A 19,790-nucleotide genomic window follows, 5' to 3' on the forward strand; every position below is an offset into this window, starting at 1 on the left:
TTCGAATCTAAAAAATCTAGGTACCCTTGATGGGTTACTCACCAAGAAACAACGCGAGAAGAAACGTTCTTGCTTGTCGAAAGGACATGGAATAAAATTGCTGCTCAGCACACCTCAATTGAAAAGGTTGCAACGTTCGCGGAAACAGCAAAAGATCGGAGGTTTCATATTCAGCATCCCGGCCATCCTGGCAGCATTGGGGGCCGTTGGAAGTTTGGCCGGCGGAAGTGCCGCCATTGCAAAAACCGTCATCGACTCGAAGAAAAACAAGGCGGAATTGGAAGAACAGAAACGTCACAACCTGGCCATGGAGAAGAAGGGGAAAGGTATAACCAAAAAACAAAAAAGCAACCTCGATGCTTTGAAGAAATATAAAAAAAAGAAACAGAAGCACTCACCAACCGAGACATTGAATCTCTGATCGAACCGTTACAAATCAAACACTTCAGAGGAGTTTTCATGTCCGACTCGCTACCTTCAAGCGTCAAAAGAAGAGAATGCGGAGTAGTCAACTTGGACGGCCAAGAAAATCCAGGCACGCATTGGATATGTTACCACAAAAACAATAATGATAAAGCATTTGTTTTCGATTCTTTCGGAGGTGTTCCACCTACAAATTTAGTTCATTATCTGAAAACAAACAAAACCTCCATATACTACAACGACGAACGCATTCAAGATTTCGGAGACGTGAACTGCGGTCATCTCTGCCTCTCCGTGCTCGCCTTTCTCTCTAAAATAAATAACCCTACGATCGAGGATTTCCAGAAAGCATTGTGGAATCTTAAACACGATGGGCGTATTCCATCTCACGAGCGAATCTTCGATCTTGAAACTCACGCTGCACGACGACATCGTCTATCCTAAATCCGTGGCTCTGCGTGCATTCTACAGCATGTACCTCATACCTAATGTTACGCAGCACAACAACAAAATTAGCGTCGGAAGCGAACACATCGTCGTCACGCCAGGACAATACAATCTTTCCACTTTGCAAGCTCAATTACCCAAAGGCACGTACCTTTCTCAAAATTCGGTCACGCACAGAGTGGAAATCCTATCCGCGACGGAGACCGTGGACCTGGGCACCATAGGAGAACTTTTAGGTTTCGAGAACAACACAAAACTCGAAGCTGGCATCAAGCACGTGGCAACCAACATTCCTAAATTCTTGGCCATAGAAACTTTGAACGTACACTGTAACGTGGCGGAAGGTATGATCACGAAATCCTCGGACGGATTACTGGGAAGTCACAAGCAGACGGGAATCATAGCCACTTTCAAACCAAGTTCCGAATTCATGGAACCGATCATCTACACGCCCTCTTCGCCGATCTATTTTCCAGTATGTCGCAACCGCATAGACGACATAGAGTTGGTGGTGACGAACGAGAAAGGAGACGTGGTGGATTTCGCAGGTGCCACTACGACGGCCATCGTGGAGATCAACGTATAATAAATAACCATACATGTAAAATGGAGCAAATCGAAAGTTACGAATTGCAATCTTTCCCTCCCAACCGTCGCACGTTCGCCAATCTGAACGAAGCGAACAGGGAGATCGAATACGACGTGGACATAGGCGATGGGTTCATTCATCCTCACAGAGCAGACCTCTACCTTCAATTCGACGTGGTGAAGAAAGAAAGCGGAGACGCGTTTCCTGCAGCAGCAAACTTGATACTCGTGGACAACTTCGTGCCTCACCTGTTCTCGCAGGTGGAGGTGAGGAAACACAACACCGTCATCGACAGAATAGATTATCCAGGCATCACGTCGACGGCAGTGGGAACGTTGAAATTATCCAAAACGGACGCAGCATACTATCAAGCGGGAGGATTCGAAGCCGGGACCAAAATATCGACGAGAAGTCACACGGTGCTCTTTCCTATGCGTCTGCTTCCAGGATTCTTCTCGGACTACAAGGAGATCATGTGGAAGGGAGGACTGAGAGTCACGTTTCGAAGAGCGGCCAACGACAACGACGCACTGATGCGATACGCTACTTTGGGCCCGGACGGCACCACGCCGATAGCCAACACTTTACCCGAAGCAGCCAAGTGCGTCATCCGGAGCATGGAATTGAGAATGCCGGTGGTGGAATACGAAACGAACTACGCCCTCAAGTACAAAGCGGAGATCTTGAAAAGTCCGCAGGTGCCGATTCACTTTCACGGTTACCAGTGCGTGCAGAAGATGGCGACGGGAAGTCACATGGAATTCGACGTGACGACGCAGTTCAACAACATACAGTTCGACATGCCAGATTTCGTCGTAGTGCTCTTTCAGACCGGGAGGGACAAGAATCAGGAAAAAGATTCCAGCAAATTCGACGACTGCAAGATCAAGAACGTTTATCTGAAGAATGGACGCAATGAAGTGTTCCCGCGCGAGAATTACAATCTTGACGTGACCAAAAACGATTACCTCAAACTTTACGAAGCGTTTTCGGCTTACAAACGCGTGACCGAGGGAAGCGTGGACATGTACTACACGCCCAGCGAGTTCAAAGCACGGAGACCCATGACCGTCATCAACACATCTAAGAGAAAGCAGGTGGTGGTCAACGATCGAACCAACATCAAGGTCGTCTGCGAGTTCCACGATGCCTTGCCCGAGGATACCCTATGCAGTGTCATCCTGATTGCAGAGAAGTCCTTCGCCTACGACGTGAAGAACGAGAGGGTCACAGAGCAGTTTTAACAAGTTTTTAACATCTATTTTCTTACACAATAAGAAATTTTCTGCACTAGCACAATCAGTTACAATGGCACAATACGAATTTCACTAGTTCAGATCAGTTACAAATGTCAATTTCATTAGCTATCAGCTACAATATCTTTTTTGGACTATAGCACGAGACAATCAGAAAATTTGCACAAAATTTTGTTGTTGTTTTTACACGTGAAAATTAACAATAAAATTTCTTTTTTATCGTTTCAGATGCTGTCGAAACATCAAAAACACATACACACACACTAGAAAATAAGCATGCAACTTTATTTGTAACACACACACATACATTCTCCATCTTCATCAATAAAATATTATAATAAACATAATTATTTTTATCTATATCTCACAATAAAACTCTATATCCAAAAAATATCACAACATCAAATAACACTAGAGTCGTTAGTACACGTTGCATGCATTACGGAGGTCCTCTGTAGGGTTTCATGGAAGTTTGGGGGAAAAAAAAAAACACGTGAAACTCTACAGAGGTGCGGTAATCTATAACCGCAGCCATTAGAAACTTTTACATTTTTGGTTGGGCACCACGCACCCTGGCGAGGTTATAGGGGCCAGGCATCCTAAAAAACAACAATTATTATTTGTTTGTTTGTTTGTGTTACAATACATAAGCGCGCGCACGTATGTGTGTGGCGCATCGTTCCCTCCCCGAGAGAGAGAGGTTTACGTAGGTCGCAATATATATATAAACATTTGGTCCCAAACTTGGAAAATTACGATAAAATACACTCATCTTTCAAAAATAATAAGATGAGAGGAGAGGTTTACGAAGGTCACGATATATATAAACATTTGGCTCCGGACTTGGAAAATTACGATAAGGTGCACTCATTTTTCAAAAATGAGAAGATGAGAAGATGAGAGGAGAGGTTTACGTAGCTCGCAATATATAAACATTTGGTCCCGGACTTGGAACATTACGATAAAATACACTCATCTTTCAAAAATAAGAGAATAAGAGAATAAGAAAATGAGAAGATGAGAGCGCGTGCGTGTGTATATGCCACATCGTTCCCCCCGAAAGAGAGGTTTACGAAGGTCACTATATATAAACATTTTGGTTCCCTTGATTCCAGCACTCCAACTTCATCTCTAATGTTGACGACAATATTCTAAAGGTAGAAAGAATGAGAGAATGAGAGGATGAGAGAATAAGAGGATAAGAAGAGAGGTTTACGAAGATCACGATATATATAAACATTTGGTCCCAAACTTGGAAAATTACGATAAAGTGCACTCATCCTTCAAAAAATAAGAGAATGAGAGAATGAGAGAATGAGAAAAGAGGTTTACGTAGGTCATGATATATAAACATTTGGTCCCAGACTTGGAAAATTACGATAAGATGCACTCATCTTTCAAAAAATAAGAAAATAAGAAAATAAAAAAATGAGAGGATAAGAGAAAAATGGGAGGATGAGAGGAGGATGAGAGGAAGATGAGAGAATAAAAAGAGAATGACAAAGATGAGAGGATGAGGAGATGAGAGCTCATCTTTCACTCATCACTGCCTTTTTGCCCCCGTGAAACGTCGTCAGCGTAATAAATGAGGCGCGGAACAGGGAGAGAAAGTGAGTTTTTCAACTTTTTGTGGTCGTTTAGTCAAGAAATCAGAGTTGGGGTGGGAGTCACAATTTTATACTACTTATAATCATTGATAATGTTTTATATCTAAAATATCTAAATTTTTCAAATGGTGGAGTTGAACATTCAAGAGACTGGATTCATATATAGCCACTTATTAAGTTTATTTTGTTCTGCAGGGAGAAACCAAAAATGGTATTGACTGTATACCAACAAACTGTATACTATATATTTTATGAACAATGTACACAAGTGTTCCATATGAGGAAAAATTATGGCATAAATATGTTGACGTTCAACCTCAACCCTTATCTCAAGTGAATATTATATTTGGAATTTTACCTTTATCTTTGCAGACTGATAAATTGTATGAGTGAGTAGTTTCTTTTCATGAACAGTGCCTGATTAAGGTTCTGTGGTGCCTTAAGCTGAAATATTTATTGCCTCAAGTCTCATATTTTTTATATTACCAGAATATTTTTACTTGGTACAAAAAATTTGCAAAAATATTATAATAATTGGGAGACGTTTATTCCCACAAGGTCAACATGTTTCCCTCTTTATCAACTCGATAATTGTTTTTGCAGGAAGCCAGTGGGTATTTTCGGAAACGTACCACATATGCAATAACATAATAATTATACATCTTGCCGCCTCGCAGGGTAGATAAAAATCACGATTTTTAAAAAAAAATTAAATAGGTTTAAATCTTCTGTTTTAAAATTGCTTGTATGGTTTTTGGCACCATACATATAGATATATGTTTTTTACAGGAAGGTTTTTTTCTAGTAAACAGCCCTGCAAAATATTTGTACAGTTTGATTAATGTGTTAATGAAACTATAATAATTTCAGTAACTTTTCTTCCAGTGAAAATAAAATTTTAACTTAGATATTTTATAGTCATTGTAGCTGAATTATGGCAATTTTTTTATGATAGTTTGAAAAAATTGAACTCCCAAGTTTATTTTCAGTTTAATGATAATGACACTATTTATGGTTTAACATGATTAGTAGTTTGTATATTTTTCTACAAATTTTTTTTGCTTTTTTTGCCTATAAAACTTATTTTTATTTTAATTTTAAATCAAGAGAAATGTGTGTTTACATTTCCTTTCGTATGAGATTAAAACCATCAGTACATATATTTTTCGTTTCCTTTATTACTAGCCTATTACATGATTATGAGATTAATGTACTTTCTCCATAAGTGATTCTGATAAGTACAAAATCCTTATGTACATTATTCTACAGTATAAATTATTTATTTAAAGTGATTTAAATCAGTGACCCCCCCAAAAAAAATCACCATGTCGCTTCGTGAGGTTTGCTGCCCCAAGATATCGTACGGAATTTTAAGGCATTTGCCAATAACATACCTGTACTCCTGCAAGCTTATCATCCCAGGAGAAATCTCCAGGCCTGTAGTTCATGTTGAATTCCTCGTATAAGCTCTCAGCGGTGTCCAAATATGTCTGGTTGTTGCTCGCCCTGTACAGCCACACCGCTCCCCACACCAATTCGTCATTGTAGGTGTAGGAGCTGCAATGATTGCGAACACATTATCTTCTTGCCCGAAATCAGTGACAACTAGGGCAAGGAGTTTCATGACTTAACACACACACACACACACACACACACACACACACACACACACACACACGCACACACACACACACACACACACACACACACACACACGCACACACACACACACACACACACACACACACACACATATATATATATATATATATATATATATATATATATATATATATATATTTGTAAGGGTGATATGGTCTCTAAACATAAAAAAATGCATATCATGAAGAAACTAATTGAATGAAGATGCGTTTTAAGGGCATGTTTAGGCATATTTGGCAATTTCTACTTGATAGAGCATATGTTGATAGATTTTCGGTAAATATTCAGCATTCAGCATATTTTCAGGGAAATGCAGCCATTTTCAAAGTGGATTCGTTCTTACTCCCATGTTCATTGAAGATGTTGATTTTTTTTACAATCATACGGCCCAGTTTATTTCCTGAAGAATGGTGACACTTGGTGTGCCACTTCACCACCAGCACCATGAAAGTTATTCACAGTTTTATTCACAACGAAAATGAGAAAAAAAAATTACAAAAAAAACTTGCATTGTACTCTATTGCAAAATATTTACTGGGAGAAAAAAATCCTGTTGATACCACAGAACTTGAGCCGAATATCATTGCATACTTTAAACATGCTACTATTGTGTCAGCCGAAGTAGAAAGAAGCTTTTCTCAGTGCAAGGCATTGCTGGCTGTCAATAGGCAATCATTTGTATTTGAAATTGTACAGAAAGTATTCATTGTACATTGCAACTCAGGACTTGTATAGTGAACTAAAAATAGTATGTTAAAAAATTCTCAACACATGTTAAATATTGATATTTGAAAACGTTCAGTTGTAAGGGCATATTTTTCAAATTATAGTGCATATTTTTTTCAATTTTAAGTCATAAGCTCATATTTTGCATATTTTGGTAATTTTAGGACATAAAAATCCTAGTGATAACACACCACATTAAATTAGAAGTAACGTTGACCAAAATTACACGTAAATATACATGAAATCACTCCTGAGACATCCTACCGAATGGACTCACTCTTGGATTATACGTGTTGGTATCTAATAATCATGATAACCATAGAATGACAACATCTTGGAGGTTTGTAAGACATTTACAAATTCTATGTGGATAATTAATCCAAAAAAAGCTACCGTTTCCTTTGTTCCTCTGTAGTCGTTGTGACGATATAGCAAGGTTTCTTGCCAACAGGTCCTCCTCACCCAAACGGCTGATGATTGGGCCCTGCACCCCTTGCATTTCCTCCTGGCAAGAATCCTTGCTGCCTCTGATGGGCCGTATTAGTGGTGACGTTACAGCAGACGACGGAGCACGTGTCGAGTCTAAACAAAGTGGAAACGTGTTTTCTTCCTATCCCGAGCCATTGAAATTTCCATTAAGAATTGTGACATCAGTTACGAAGCAGAATTGTGATGTGTATCGTACAATGTAAAGATGAGATTTCAGAGAATATGACTATATAACCAGACAAAGAATAAGGTAAAGAATAACCGGAGTAAGAAAATCATGCATTTTTATACAAAATCTAGAAATTCCAGTTCCGAGCACAGCCGAAGCAGGCCCGAAGCTCACCCGATCTCATATCTTCTCACGCTGCCGCCCATTGGCTACGATTCCGGATCGGACGTCGTTAGGAGCTTTTGCTTTACTAGATTTCCTACTCAATTTATTCTTTACATTCTCATCTGTAAGGTATGTGTTATATATAGACCTATTCTCTGAAATCTCGTCTTTATATTGATGTAGGATACGGATCACAATTTTGCTTCATAACTGCTTTCACAATTGTTAAAACTAACCATTCCTATGTAAATTTCAATGGCTCGAGATAGGAAAAAAACACGTGGTAGCTTTGTTTGGACTCATGACGTCACACTATTATGGTCCACATCATCAGAACGACTTCACGGATGTTCGAGCGGATGCGACAGAGCTTCTTGCCACGCTGTCGTGCCTGCATCGACGTTGGAGGCCGCCATTTTGAACACCTTCTGTAACGTTTACGTCGTAGAATTCTACGATACGCTGTAGTAATGTCCGCATTAAATCTACAAGCCGCAGCTTTCAGTTCTCTTATTCCACTGTTTATTCCAGTTTGATTCAAGATCACGGAAACACCCTGTATAAACATGCCCAAAAATGATAAGGTGAATAATGATTGGACTTACTTGTAAAACGAGGCTGCGTTGGGGATAGAGTCTGAGTACTTCGCGCGGAAGTTGTAGGCGAAGTCGTACATCTGGACGGCGTGGTCCAACAGGGTAGCGGAGTAGTCGGGGTCAGTCGTCCGGAAAGCTAACGAGGAGGCGGCGAATGCAGCCGCGGTCTCTGCAGCTAGGTCGGAACCTGGACAAAATGAATTATTTATGAGTTAATCAACAGCAACAATCAATATAAATTAAATTATTGTATCTCTCTTGAACTCTTGTTTATTGAGGATAAAATCTCACAAAAATAAAATACAGGGTGTTTCAATGAAACGTTTCCTTTTTAATACGACAGAAAAGATGTCTGTTTTTTTATGGGAGCCTTCAAGATCTTTCCAACGCCGTCTGAATAACTTCTACAGATGCCCTGATTGTCGAAATAAGGTAGCCCGTGTTCCCAAGGTGGTCCACTTTACGAAAATCATATTAGTATTTAAGACAGCTAAATGATGGCACTACTCTATTATACCCAGTCCCCCTCAGGTGCACCATACAGAAAACGAACTGTCTCGGACGGCCAGCAGCCATTTTATTTAAGTTATTCTGGAACCCCTGGCGTCGGAGGGACTGTGCAGACCACTCCTCCACGGAGGTCTCTATTCGTCGTTACTGTCTGTAACGAATGTCAACCATAAAAAGTTTGACACCGTTGCAAAACTTTAATGAATTCGGGATTCAACGTTTAAGAATTCAGGTTGCCATATTTTAAGAATTCAGGTTGCCAACTTCCAAGAATTCAGGTTGCCAACTTCCAAGAATTCAGGTTGCCAACTTATAAGAATTCAGGTTGCCAACTTATAAGAATTAAGGTTGCCAACTTATTAGAATCCAGGTTGCCAACTTATAAGAATTCTTGTTGCCAATGGCAGAATCGTCATTATCACCTTTTTGAAATTAGGCTTAATCACAGTTTCTACTCGATTTTTCTTCTGTATTTTATCCCCTAGGCTTCAGGCTTCGCAGGTAGCGTATCTAGCCTAGAATATACGCTCCTGAAATATGATTCCTAATTTTCTAAGCCAAATATAAGCCGTGGGCCACACCTTTGGGACCCGTGGGCCACCTTGGGAACATATGTAACGGTTTTGCAATTCTTTTCTTTAAAAACAAGTTACAAGCAATGCTCTAAAATATCCATTTGATACACGTTGTTAATTAGTGATAGCACTTATTTCTTTATTTTCAGAAATTTTTCTCTCAGAGATTTGTAAATTGCCCTAGAAGCTTAACTAGGGCCACCTTTCGTTCACCTACTTTATTGCAATTTGAAGCTAACAAGATGTTGAAAAAAATTGTCAAAATCGCACTGTTTTCTCCACTGCAATTTCTGAAATATGAAAGATATGGATCTACAGCAGTTTCAGTATGCTAAATTTCAAATGAATTTTAAAATGTAAGGTTGAGGACCTTTTCGTTTTCACATGGAATGGTCCTACAGTTTTACCATCATTCTCATCGTCGCCGATAACCCAAGAGGTAGAAAAGCGACGTAAAATAACTGACACTCACACATGCGCACAATACAAACACAATTCAAGTTAGTGTCAAGAGACCAGCAGGTAATGCGTTGTATCATGCAGTAGCAGCTGAAGTATTTAGATCTAAGAAATTGGCAACCTCTTTCTTCTCACCTGGGCTGGTTTCGTCGATCTTAAACGCTGGTCTCTCCATGGTCATGTCCTCAGGCCTTCCCCAGAAGCCATGGTCAAGATTGCCATCCCCCACCTGGCCGTAGAACTCGGTGGGTGCAGTGTGGGCCTTGATGAAGTAGTCAGTACCCCACTTCAACGTTGCCAGGAGGTAGTCGGTTTGTCCTGTAATAAGATTATTATTTCAATCAAAGATAACATATATTCCTTCAAAAGATATTCCTGTCTGCTAGCCAGGCCTACCGTATGATGAGAGTTGATGTAGAAAGTTTGTAGTACTAGAACGGATTAAAATTTATAAAGGAACGTTTTATAAATATTTCTGTAGTAATTATACTATGACAAATGAAAGTTTCCATTACGAAGTATGTACAGGGTCAACGAAGTTAGTTATTAGTTGTGTTTTATACAGCGTATATGGATACACTTGTATTTTGAATAGTAACTTCTGCAAATATGCTGTATAATGAAACAAACTGCCGGAGAACTAATTGAGGCTAGTGTTGTACTGCCACCTATACGGAAAATTAATGTTGATTGTCATATTTCCTTCGATGTACTTTTTTTTGCGATATAAGGAATGTTAAGAAGATAAGCCACTTGAAGACAGTAAATTATTATTGCAGTGGTAAGTCTAATATGTCAACAATGCATTAATAACCTGAGGACTTACTATTCCCGTATGATGCAACGCTGTATTTATGCAAACACGCTGAGTGGTCGACTCACGAACCAACCTCATCGTCAAGGCTAGCATAAAACAAGAAAAAATGTATACAAATATGTATACTAGAAAACAAACACGTCAATTATACCTGGTAATGAAAGAAGCAAACTAATGAATATGAAAGTGGTGTATATTAGTAAGATTTGTCGGCATACCTGCAGCATCATATGAATCGTGGTACTGGATAAATCCCCAAGCGAGAACCGTCACAGAGTAGGCCATGGGGAACCCAAATTTCACATGGTCACCAGCTGAAAGCAGAGGATGAAAATACACTTAAATACATCTCTAGGTGTCGAAAATATCAATCATATTAAAAAAACAACTGTCGTATTTTACAACAATAATACTATAATTAACACCTTAACAAGAAATGAAAATGAACCTAACTTACTTGCATATGCACATGCCAGTGGTGTATGCTGAGTTCAAGATGTGGGCTACTTCACCATACTGTAGTGTCCGAATTGAAAATAATAATGTGCTGAAAGAGGGTTTTCCCCGTTACCGTTTTGTAATTAATTAATTAATTAATTTTGATTATTGACATGGAATTGCCTTCCTGTCGAAAACAATAAAGAATACAAAAGTTTTCATCATAATATTTAAAATTATGTCTGATCGAGATGTGTCATTAGTAGGGAACGGATTTTATAAAAATATAGCTGTTTCTATACCGATCGTTTGAGATGTATTTTAGGACATGGAATCAAGTAAAATGAACACCCTTTGCTGCACATTTTCGTTGGATTAGCACATTTATCCCCTTTTTACCCCCTCTTTGATGCTTCAGCACCTTTTTATTCCTTTTCTTTCATGTTTTGTTAAAAAATTGGACAGAAAAATAAATTATTTTCACTCTTCTTGAGCAGCTAAATAAAATCCTATAGATTTTGTAGAGCAGAACGAGAGCTATAAAATGCCATAATTAATATAAATTATACCATGTTTATCATAAATTATATTATTTGCTACAGTGTTGAATAAAGAATGTTAATATAACTGGTTTAGACCTGAATAAAGACATTCTATCAGCACCTTTTTCTTGCACCTTTTCAGAACGTTTTTCTCCTTTTCCAGACCATAATTTTGCACCTTAAAATCAGTCCCATAATCATTAGGCCTCGAGTAGTTCAATTCGTCAAGGCAAATTCAAATTTTAAATTATAGTTTTTTTTATTTTTTTTATTTATTTGAGAAATCCTGAATACAGAGAAAATCCATTTTATATCAGGATATCAACAGCAAGAAAAATAGAAATTAACAAATGAGAAGCACGCACACATATGTAACAAGAATAATACAATAAAAATAATAAAAATTAAACAATAATAATAAAACAATAACAAGGGTATAAAAGATATTAATTACTCTTCAGCTGCTTGATGCACGCATTTCTGAAAGCCTGCTTAGATAGATGGAAGTCTGGAGAATCAACTAGTGTATTGAATCTTGTTTGTAGCCTATAGAGCAATGACCTTTGTTCTAGGGATAGCCTTGAGATTTTTGTATAAAAGAAGTTGTTGCATTTGCTGTTGGTACGTGGGATCCGGATGTGAAGATGTGGCAAGAGTTCGTTAGTGAAAAGTTGTCCATTCATGATTTTGAAAAGAAATGTTAGATCTGAAACTTGACGGCGAAGGGAGGGATCATGAATTTGAAGAGTGGATAGAATTTCATGTTTGGAAACGTTTGCAAGGGCTGGGCATCTATGTTTGACTATTCTGATAAAGAAATTTACCACTTTGTTTGTTCTCTTTATATTGCTATCACAGGCCATTGACCAAATACAGGAACCATATTCAAGAATAGGTACGACGCACGATGTAAAGTAGGTTTTGAGGGCAGAAACATGTGTGATATCTGTGAATCTGTAAATTAGCCCAAGGGTTTTCATGGCTCTCGAAGTTATGTAATCTATGTGGTGACTGAAAGTGAGTTTGCTGTCGAAAATGACTCCAAGATCTTTGTGCTGTTGTACGAACGGGATGATTTTGTTGCATAATCTATAGGATGGTGCTGTAAAATTGGATTGGAAGAATGGTTCTCATATTTCAAAGAAATTTAATCTTAAAGTGTGAGCTCATAAAATTTATTGATTTTCCCTACACCTAAAAATCCTGGGCTTTGCAGATAGCCTAGGTATCCTAGAATATACGCCTCTGGCATATGAATAGAGTATATTTATTACAAAATAATGGAATAATCCTGAGACCAAATATGCTGCAATGTCCGAAAAGAAGGCACGAAATGGAAGAATACCACAACTTCCACACCTTCACAACTAGAACAAAGTGACCGAGAAAGTGTCATCGTATATTTCAAGTGTTTGTACATCATAAAGGGTACATGAATCTCGATACTTCTGCGCTGTCATCGTGAAGACATCGTGAATTCTGTCACTAAATTTAAATCAGTGATCACAAATAATAATAATTGTTATTTCTATTATTAGTTTACCCATATGCATAGATATGGAAACGCAGGAATAAAGCGTAGGAGATCTCTATGTTTAACGAAATGAGCAGATATAGTGTCAGTATGAAAGAACATGATAATTGGCGAAAACAGTGTAGAAATCGAAAATTCCATGATAGTTTTTAAGACTACGTTTAACTCTATTATTATAGTAATTATAAGAGTTTAATTGTTAGAGAGACAATTATAGTAGTAGTATAAAATTGTGACTCCCACCCCAACTCTGATTTCTTGACTAAACGACCACAAAAAGTTGAAAAACTCACTTTCTCTCCCTGTTCCGCGCCTCATTTATTACGCTGACGACGTTTCACGGGGGCAAAAAGGCAGTGATGAGTGAAAGATGAGCTCTCATCTCCTCATCCTCTCATCTTTGTCATTCTCTTTTTATTCTCTCATCTTCCTCTCATCCTCCTCTCATCCTCCCATTTTTCTCTTATCCTCTCATTTTTTTATTTTCTTATTTTCTTATTTTTTGAAAGATGAGTGCATCTTATCGTAATTTTCCAAGTCTGGGACCAAATGTTTATATATCATGACCTACGTAAACCTCTTTTCTCATTCTCTCATTCTCTCATTCTCTTATTTTTTGAAGGATGAGTGCACTTTATCGTAATTTTCCAAGTTTGGGACCAAATGTTTATATATATCGTGATCTTCGTAAACCTCTCTTCTTATCCTCTTATTCTCTCATCCTCTCATTCTCTCATTCTTTCTACCTTTAGAATATTGTCGTCAACATTAGAGATGAAGTTGGAGTGCTGGAATCAAGGGAACCAAAATGTTTATATATAGTGACCTTCGTAAACCTCTCTTTCGGGGGGAAGGGGGAACGATGTGGCATATACACACGCACGCGCTCTCATCTTCTCATTTTCTTATTCTCTTATTCTCTTATTTTTGAAAGATGAGTGTATTTTATCGTAATGTTCCAAGTCCGGGACCAAATGTTTATATATTGCGAGCTACGTAAACCTCTCCTCTCATCTTCTCATCTTCTCATTTTTGAAAAATGAGTGCACCTTATCGTAATTTTCCAAGTCCGGAGCCAAATGTTTATATATATATCGTGACCTTCGTAAACCTCTCCTCTCATCTTATTATTTTTGAAAGATGAGTGTATTTTATCGTAATTTTCCAAGTTTGGGACCAAATGTTTATATATATATTGCGACCTACGTAAACCTCTCTCTCTCGGGGAGGGAACGATGCGCCACACACACACATACGTGCGCGCGTGCGTATGCCTCTTATTATTTTCCGTATTGTGACGCAAGCAAACAAAATAATAATTGTTGTTTTTTTAGGATCCCTGGCCCCTATATAACCTCGCCGGGGGGGTGCATGGTGGCGACGAAATCATCACGAGTTTAGATTTGTACTGTGAATGTTGTCAAAAATTTAATCAATATTGTTTATTCTCGATGCTAGAATCTTACATAAATTATTCTCTAAAAACGAAAATCGATAATCCTATGCCAAGCCCCCCCCCCCAAGGCATTCAGGCAATTTCTAATGTTCGCGTGGATAGCTACGCTCGGTAGAATTTTTCCTGTTCCTGTGGGGCAATTGTGTTTCGTCGCCCAATGTAACATTTTCATCACGGACCAAACTATCCACAGCAACCCCTCCCCGAACCCATTCACCTTGCATCCTTTTTTGCCCGAAGAGATTCTATTTTTTTTCAGCTTTCCCACGGTTCTGAATGAAGAATCCATCACATCCCTGATAACAATAGAATCGGAGGGGGATGTGGCGGAAGCAAACACAGCAGCATCTCCCGCTTTTGAGTTTTATACTGGGAATCGTTTGTTTCACACACCACACCCTGACGGGGCGTGGAATAGATACCGAGGGGAAATGATCGACAATACATACATGGGCGGAACTATCAACGTCCCGTTTATTGTTATTTGTCCCCCCACAGGATATTGTGCGCATCACAAAATCTTTTGTTGAAAAAAATATAACATGAGTAAATCAGTCAACAAGGGTTTTTATTTGCTAGGACATTGACTATAGCGCTCATTGTGTTTTCACCAAAGAGAGTCGCGTGGAGTAGGAAGGAGAGAAGGAGAAAAAAAAGGAGAGGAGTTCCTATATAACGTATCAGTTGTTTTGTACGTCATTATCATAGTGAACGTCAATCGTGGCAGTTTAGTATTCTTAATTGTTTGTCTGGCAGTATACATATATATCATCGTGGAAGTTTTAGTGAGCTACAAGTTTTATTTTGAAGTTTCTCTATCTCTCTTGAAAGGTGAACGTCAATCGTGGCAGTTCAGTATTCTTAATTGTTTATTTGGCAGTATACATATATATCATCGTGGAAGTTTTAGTGAGCTACAAGTTTTTATTTTGAAGTCTCTCTCCATCTCTGTTGAAAGGTAAGTTTTTATTTTCATGATATATTAATATTTTTGTTTTGCGTCTGACACACACATATTTAGAGGAGTCATAAAAAATTGACACACACTTACATGTCGTATATTTTTAACCTCCTACAACAGTGCACACACACACATACATACATACATACATACATACATACATACATACATACATACTGTTCGCGTCTAATATATATGTGGAAGGAAAAAATATCTAGCATTTTTCAACTTTTTTCCTTCTGTTTCAGTGCGCTTTCCACTACCATCACCACAACCCCCCCAAAAATTTCTCTGTATATATATATATATATATAAATAACAGAGAGAAAAAATGGAACCGCAACCAGGTCCCTCCGGTCTTTGCGGGAAAGTGGCATGTCGCAACTGCGGAATATTAATTTCTAAACCTAATATTGCTAGGCATTTGAAAAAATGTCGTCGACCGGATCATGATGTTGTAGCCCCGCCAGCAAAAAAATCTCGCATTGATGTGCATGAAGATGGTGCTTTGAATAAAAATGCACGCATCATGACGTATAAATCTGGAAGCGACGAAAAATGTGACTCGAGCATCTTCCTCGACAATGTGAAATCTCTGGTAGTCGATAAATTACGTGATTGCCTCGTTAATGTTGCAATTAAAATTCATCTCGTCTTGACCCTGCTGTATGAGAAAGTTGTCTCGTCCGAGTCAAGTACTTTTAGCTTTTACGTAGGGTGTGAAGCCTTACACGATGACAATAACGAGAATCTTGACGAGATAGTGACACGGCTATTTGAGCACCTGACACAAAAACAAGAAGAGTTTGAAGGTAGAGGAAGTGGATGGAGTCTTTGCGGTCACAACCACATGTTAGAGCTTCGAGTGTGCAATTTCAAACCGTTACGCAGCGCTCAAAAAAAAACAAAAAAACAAAAAAGGCAAAATGCAGTGTTGAACATACAAAGTAATGATCAGAAGAGTTTCTTATGGTCTGTCATCGCCGCATTACACCCGTCTAATAATAATAACCCCCAACGCCTGTCCAATTACAGAGGATATGAGGGGATATACGAGAATATGATGAGAGGAATTTCCTATCCTGTGCCCCTGAATAAGATCAATCAATTTGAAAAAAACTATAGAGAGGAAAAAGGAAAAGATATCAATATTTCTGTTTTTGGGGTTGACGATTGCGACAATATTCGTGTGTTAAGACCTGCTAGAAGCCAGAATAATGTAATTCAACTCTTGCTTGTAGATGGCCGTTACAGTTTGATACGGAATTTCTCAGGATTAGTAGGAAGACAGATCAGCAAGAATCGCGATAAGATCGAAATTTGTGATTGGTGTTTGAGAACTTTTCGCGGGGGTAAGAAGATGAAAGAACAGCACAAGTGTTTTGGCTCTGTGAATGCAGAACCCGAAGATGTCATGCCGGAACCCGGAACCAAGATGAAATTTCAGAAACACCAGGCTCTTCTCCACCATCCCGTCGTCCTTTATGCCGACTTTGAAAGCTTCCAAGTTCCCATGACGTCTTGCAACCCTGATCCCTCTACCTCAAGCACGACCCAAATTTTTCACCACGAGCCTTGCAGTTTCTCCATCTACGGAGAAAAATTGAATGATGTCATCTTGTATTGCGGACCCGATGCGGCAAAACATTTTGTTGAGAAGATAGCGGAATGCGCGAGAAAACTTGCACCCAGCCTGAAGGGCTCTTACGTTTCTCCACCTGCTCTCACAACAGAACAACAACAGAGACATGACGCGGCGACAAGATGCGAGGAGTGTAACCAGACTTTCACCGCCGAAAATTACAAGGTCGTCCACCATAACCACCAGAATGGATTATTTCTAAGCACCATCTGTAATTCGTGCAATCTTAAAATTAAGGAGTCGCATTTTGTTGCCGTGTTTCTGCACTACACGGAGAAGTACGACACACATCTCTTCGTCAAAGAGCTCCACAACATAACTTCTCGAATCAGCATCATTCCGAGAACGAGCGAGAAGTATATTACAGTGAGAGTGTGGATTCCCCTCCAAGAAGGAAGAAGCGTGGAAGTGCGAATCCTGGACTCTTACAATTTCCTGTCCTCCAGCCTCGCAAGCCTTGCATCTCAACTTGGCGACGAAGATCTTGTGGCCACCAAGCAAAAATGTTTTTCGGGGAGAGATGAAAATTTAAATCTGTTGCGTCGCAAGGGTGTCTACCCCTACGAGTACGTCAACAATTTCGACAAATTTGACGAGACGGAACTTCCACCCCGGGAAGTATTTTATTCTTCTCTCACGGAGGACGTCTGTTCCGAAGAGGACTACGAACACGCTCGTAGTGTGTGGACGGCATTCAATTGCCAAACTTTTCGCGATTATCACGATCTCTATCTCAAATTGGACGTAACACTTCTGATGGATATTTTCGAATCGTTTCGTAAGAGATGCATCGCGATATACAAGTTGGATCCTGCGTATTTCTTCACCACGCCGGGATTGACTTGGGAATCGATGATGAAATACACCAAGGTGGAACTGGGCCTCATCGCAGAGAAGGAACAGTATGCTTTCATGGAGAGTGCGATACGCGGTGGCATCGTCCAATGTCCCCGACGCCATGCTCAGGCAAACAATCCTCATAAGCCTGGTTACGATGCATCGAAGCCCAACACCTACATCGTCTACTGGGATGTCAACAACCTGTACGGCCACTCCATGTCCCAGTGTCTTCCCATCAGCGACTATGGGTGGATGACCGAAGAGGAACTCTCCTGCGAAGATTTTCTCAACTGGAGCGAAGATAATGAATGGGGTTGTTTCTTGGAAGTGGATCTCGATTATCCCGAAACGCTTCACGAGAAACATCACGGATTGGCCCTGGCCCCCACCAGGGAGAAGCCACCTGGAGGATCGGAGCCAAAACTAATACTAAGCATGGAGAACAAGCGGAATTACGTTCTGCACTACCGACTCCTCCAATTTTACATAAGTCATGGCTTGCAGTTGAAGAAAATTCATAGAGGATTGAAGTTCCGACAGAGCAAGTGGCTCGAACCGTACATAACCGAGAACACGCGACGCAGAGCGCAATCGACATCGCCTGCAGACAAGAATCTGTACAAACTGTTCAATAACGCCATCTACGGCAAGACGATGGAGAACGTGCGTAATTACATCGATGCAATATTGGTCACGGACGAAAAGAAATTTGAGAAGATCGTCGCGTCACCCTACTTCAAAAACTTCACCATTTTCGGCGAGAATCTAGTATTCGTTGAGAGGAACAAGAAGCAAGTGATGCTCAACAAGCCGATTGCCATAGGTGCCACCGTTCTCGAACTATCAAAATTGCACATGTACCAATCGTACTACGATCAGTTTCAACCCTTTTATGGAGATAACATCCAAATATGCTACATTGATACGGATAGCTTCATTTTTCTAATCCAAACACCAAACCTCGAACATGATCTGACTAAGATGAAGCATCTGTTTGATTTTAGCAACTTACCATCAGGCCATCACTTACATTCGACAGAAAACAAAATGACGATTGGAAAATACAAAGATGAAGCGGCTGGTAATTACATCAGCGAATTTGCGGGGCTTCGTGCCAAAATGTACTGTGTAAAGATTACAGAAGAAAAAGAGATCAAGAAAGCGAAGGGGGTGGGAAAAATAAGTACCAGCAAATTTAGCATGCAAGACTACAAGGAATGCCTTTTTCATGGTAAAAGGCAACTCAGCACCGATCATCGCATTGCAAGTAAATTGCATGATTTGTACACGACGCGCGTAACCAAAGTAGCATTGGATGCAGCGGACAACAAGTTACGTGTTCTCGATTGTAAAATCCACACGCGAGTGTGGGGGTACTACAATAAAAGCGATAAATGTGACGTGTGTTAACCATAACCCCATAGCCATGAAGTCCGCTGTGTTTTTGAAGAAGAATAGCAGACGGAGGAAGAGAATGAAAGTGGGAGCCCTCGGGCGATGAAAAATAAAAGTTGAATTTAATGAGCCTCGGTTTGAAGCGGGCTTAACAACATAATAACAGGTTGCAACTTTTCATCGCCCGAGGGCTCCCACTTTCATTCTCTTCCTCCGTCTGCTTTGAAGAATAGGAAAAGACACAGCGTGTTAAATAACAGGGACAATGAATCTCTTTGGTTTTCGCAAACAAAGCAAGATGGAGACTCCATCACCAAATTCTAATAACCTCTTACCTTCCGTGTTATCTAAACTCAATGGTCTACTAATTGTACATCTTAATAGTATAAGGACGGAAATAAATAACGATGTGGGCAAGATGTTTTATGTTTTTAATAACAATTTACATTTCTATGAAATTCCGATCGAGGGGAAACTTCAAATCACCGTAAA

The 19,790-nt window shown here is 39.4% G+C and overlaps 1 protein-coding gene across 1 annotated transcript in view; it reads right to left on the bottom strand.

Moving 5' to 3' along the window:
* The window catches only part of LOC146002337 (endoglucanase A-like), a 51,034-nt gene that overhangs the window by 16,661 nt on the left and 14,583 nt on the right, over positions 1 to 19,790 (bottom strand). The window contains exons 3-6 of the mRNA XM_083140067.1: positions 10,709 to 10,804; positions 9,809 to 9,991; positions 8,139 to 8,316; positions 5,717 to 5,879 (exon numbers count right to left, since the gene is read on the bottom strand). Coding sequence (XP_082996193.1) covers positions 5,717 to 5,879; positions 8,139 to 8,316; positions 9,809 to 9,991; positions 10,709 to 10,804 — 620 coding nt within the window. The remainder of the gene's footprint in view (positions 1 to 5,716; positions 5,880 to 8,138; positions 8,317 to 9,808; positions 9,992 to 10,708; positions 10,805 to 19,790) is intronic.

This window comes from Lepisma saccharinum, chromosome 18, assembly GCF_977018435.1.
Source record: "Lepisma saccharinum chromosome 18, izLepSacc3.1, whole genome shotgun sequence".
Taxonomy (NCBI): domain Eukaryota; kingdom Metazoa; phylum Arthropoda; class Insecta; order Zygentoma; family Lepismatidae; genus Lepisma; species Lepisma saccharinum.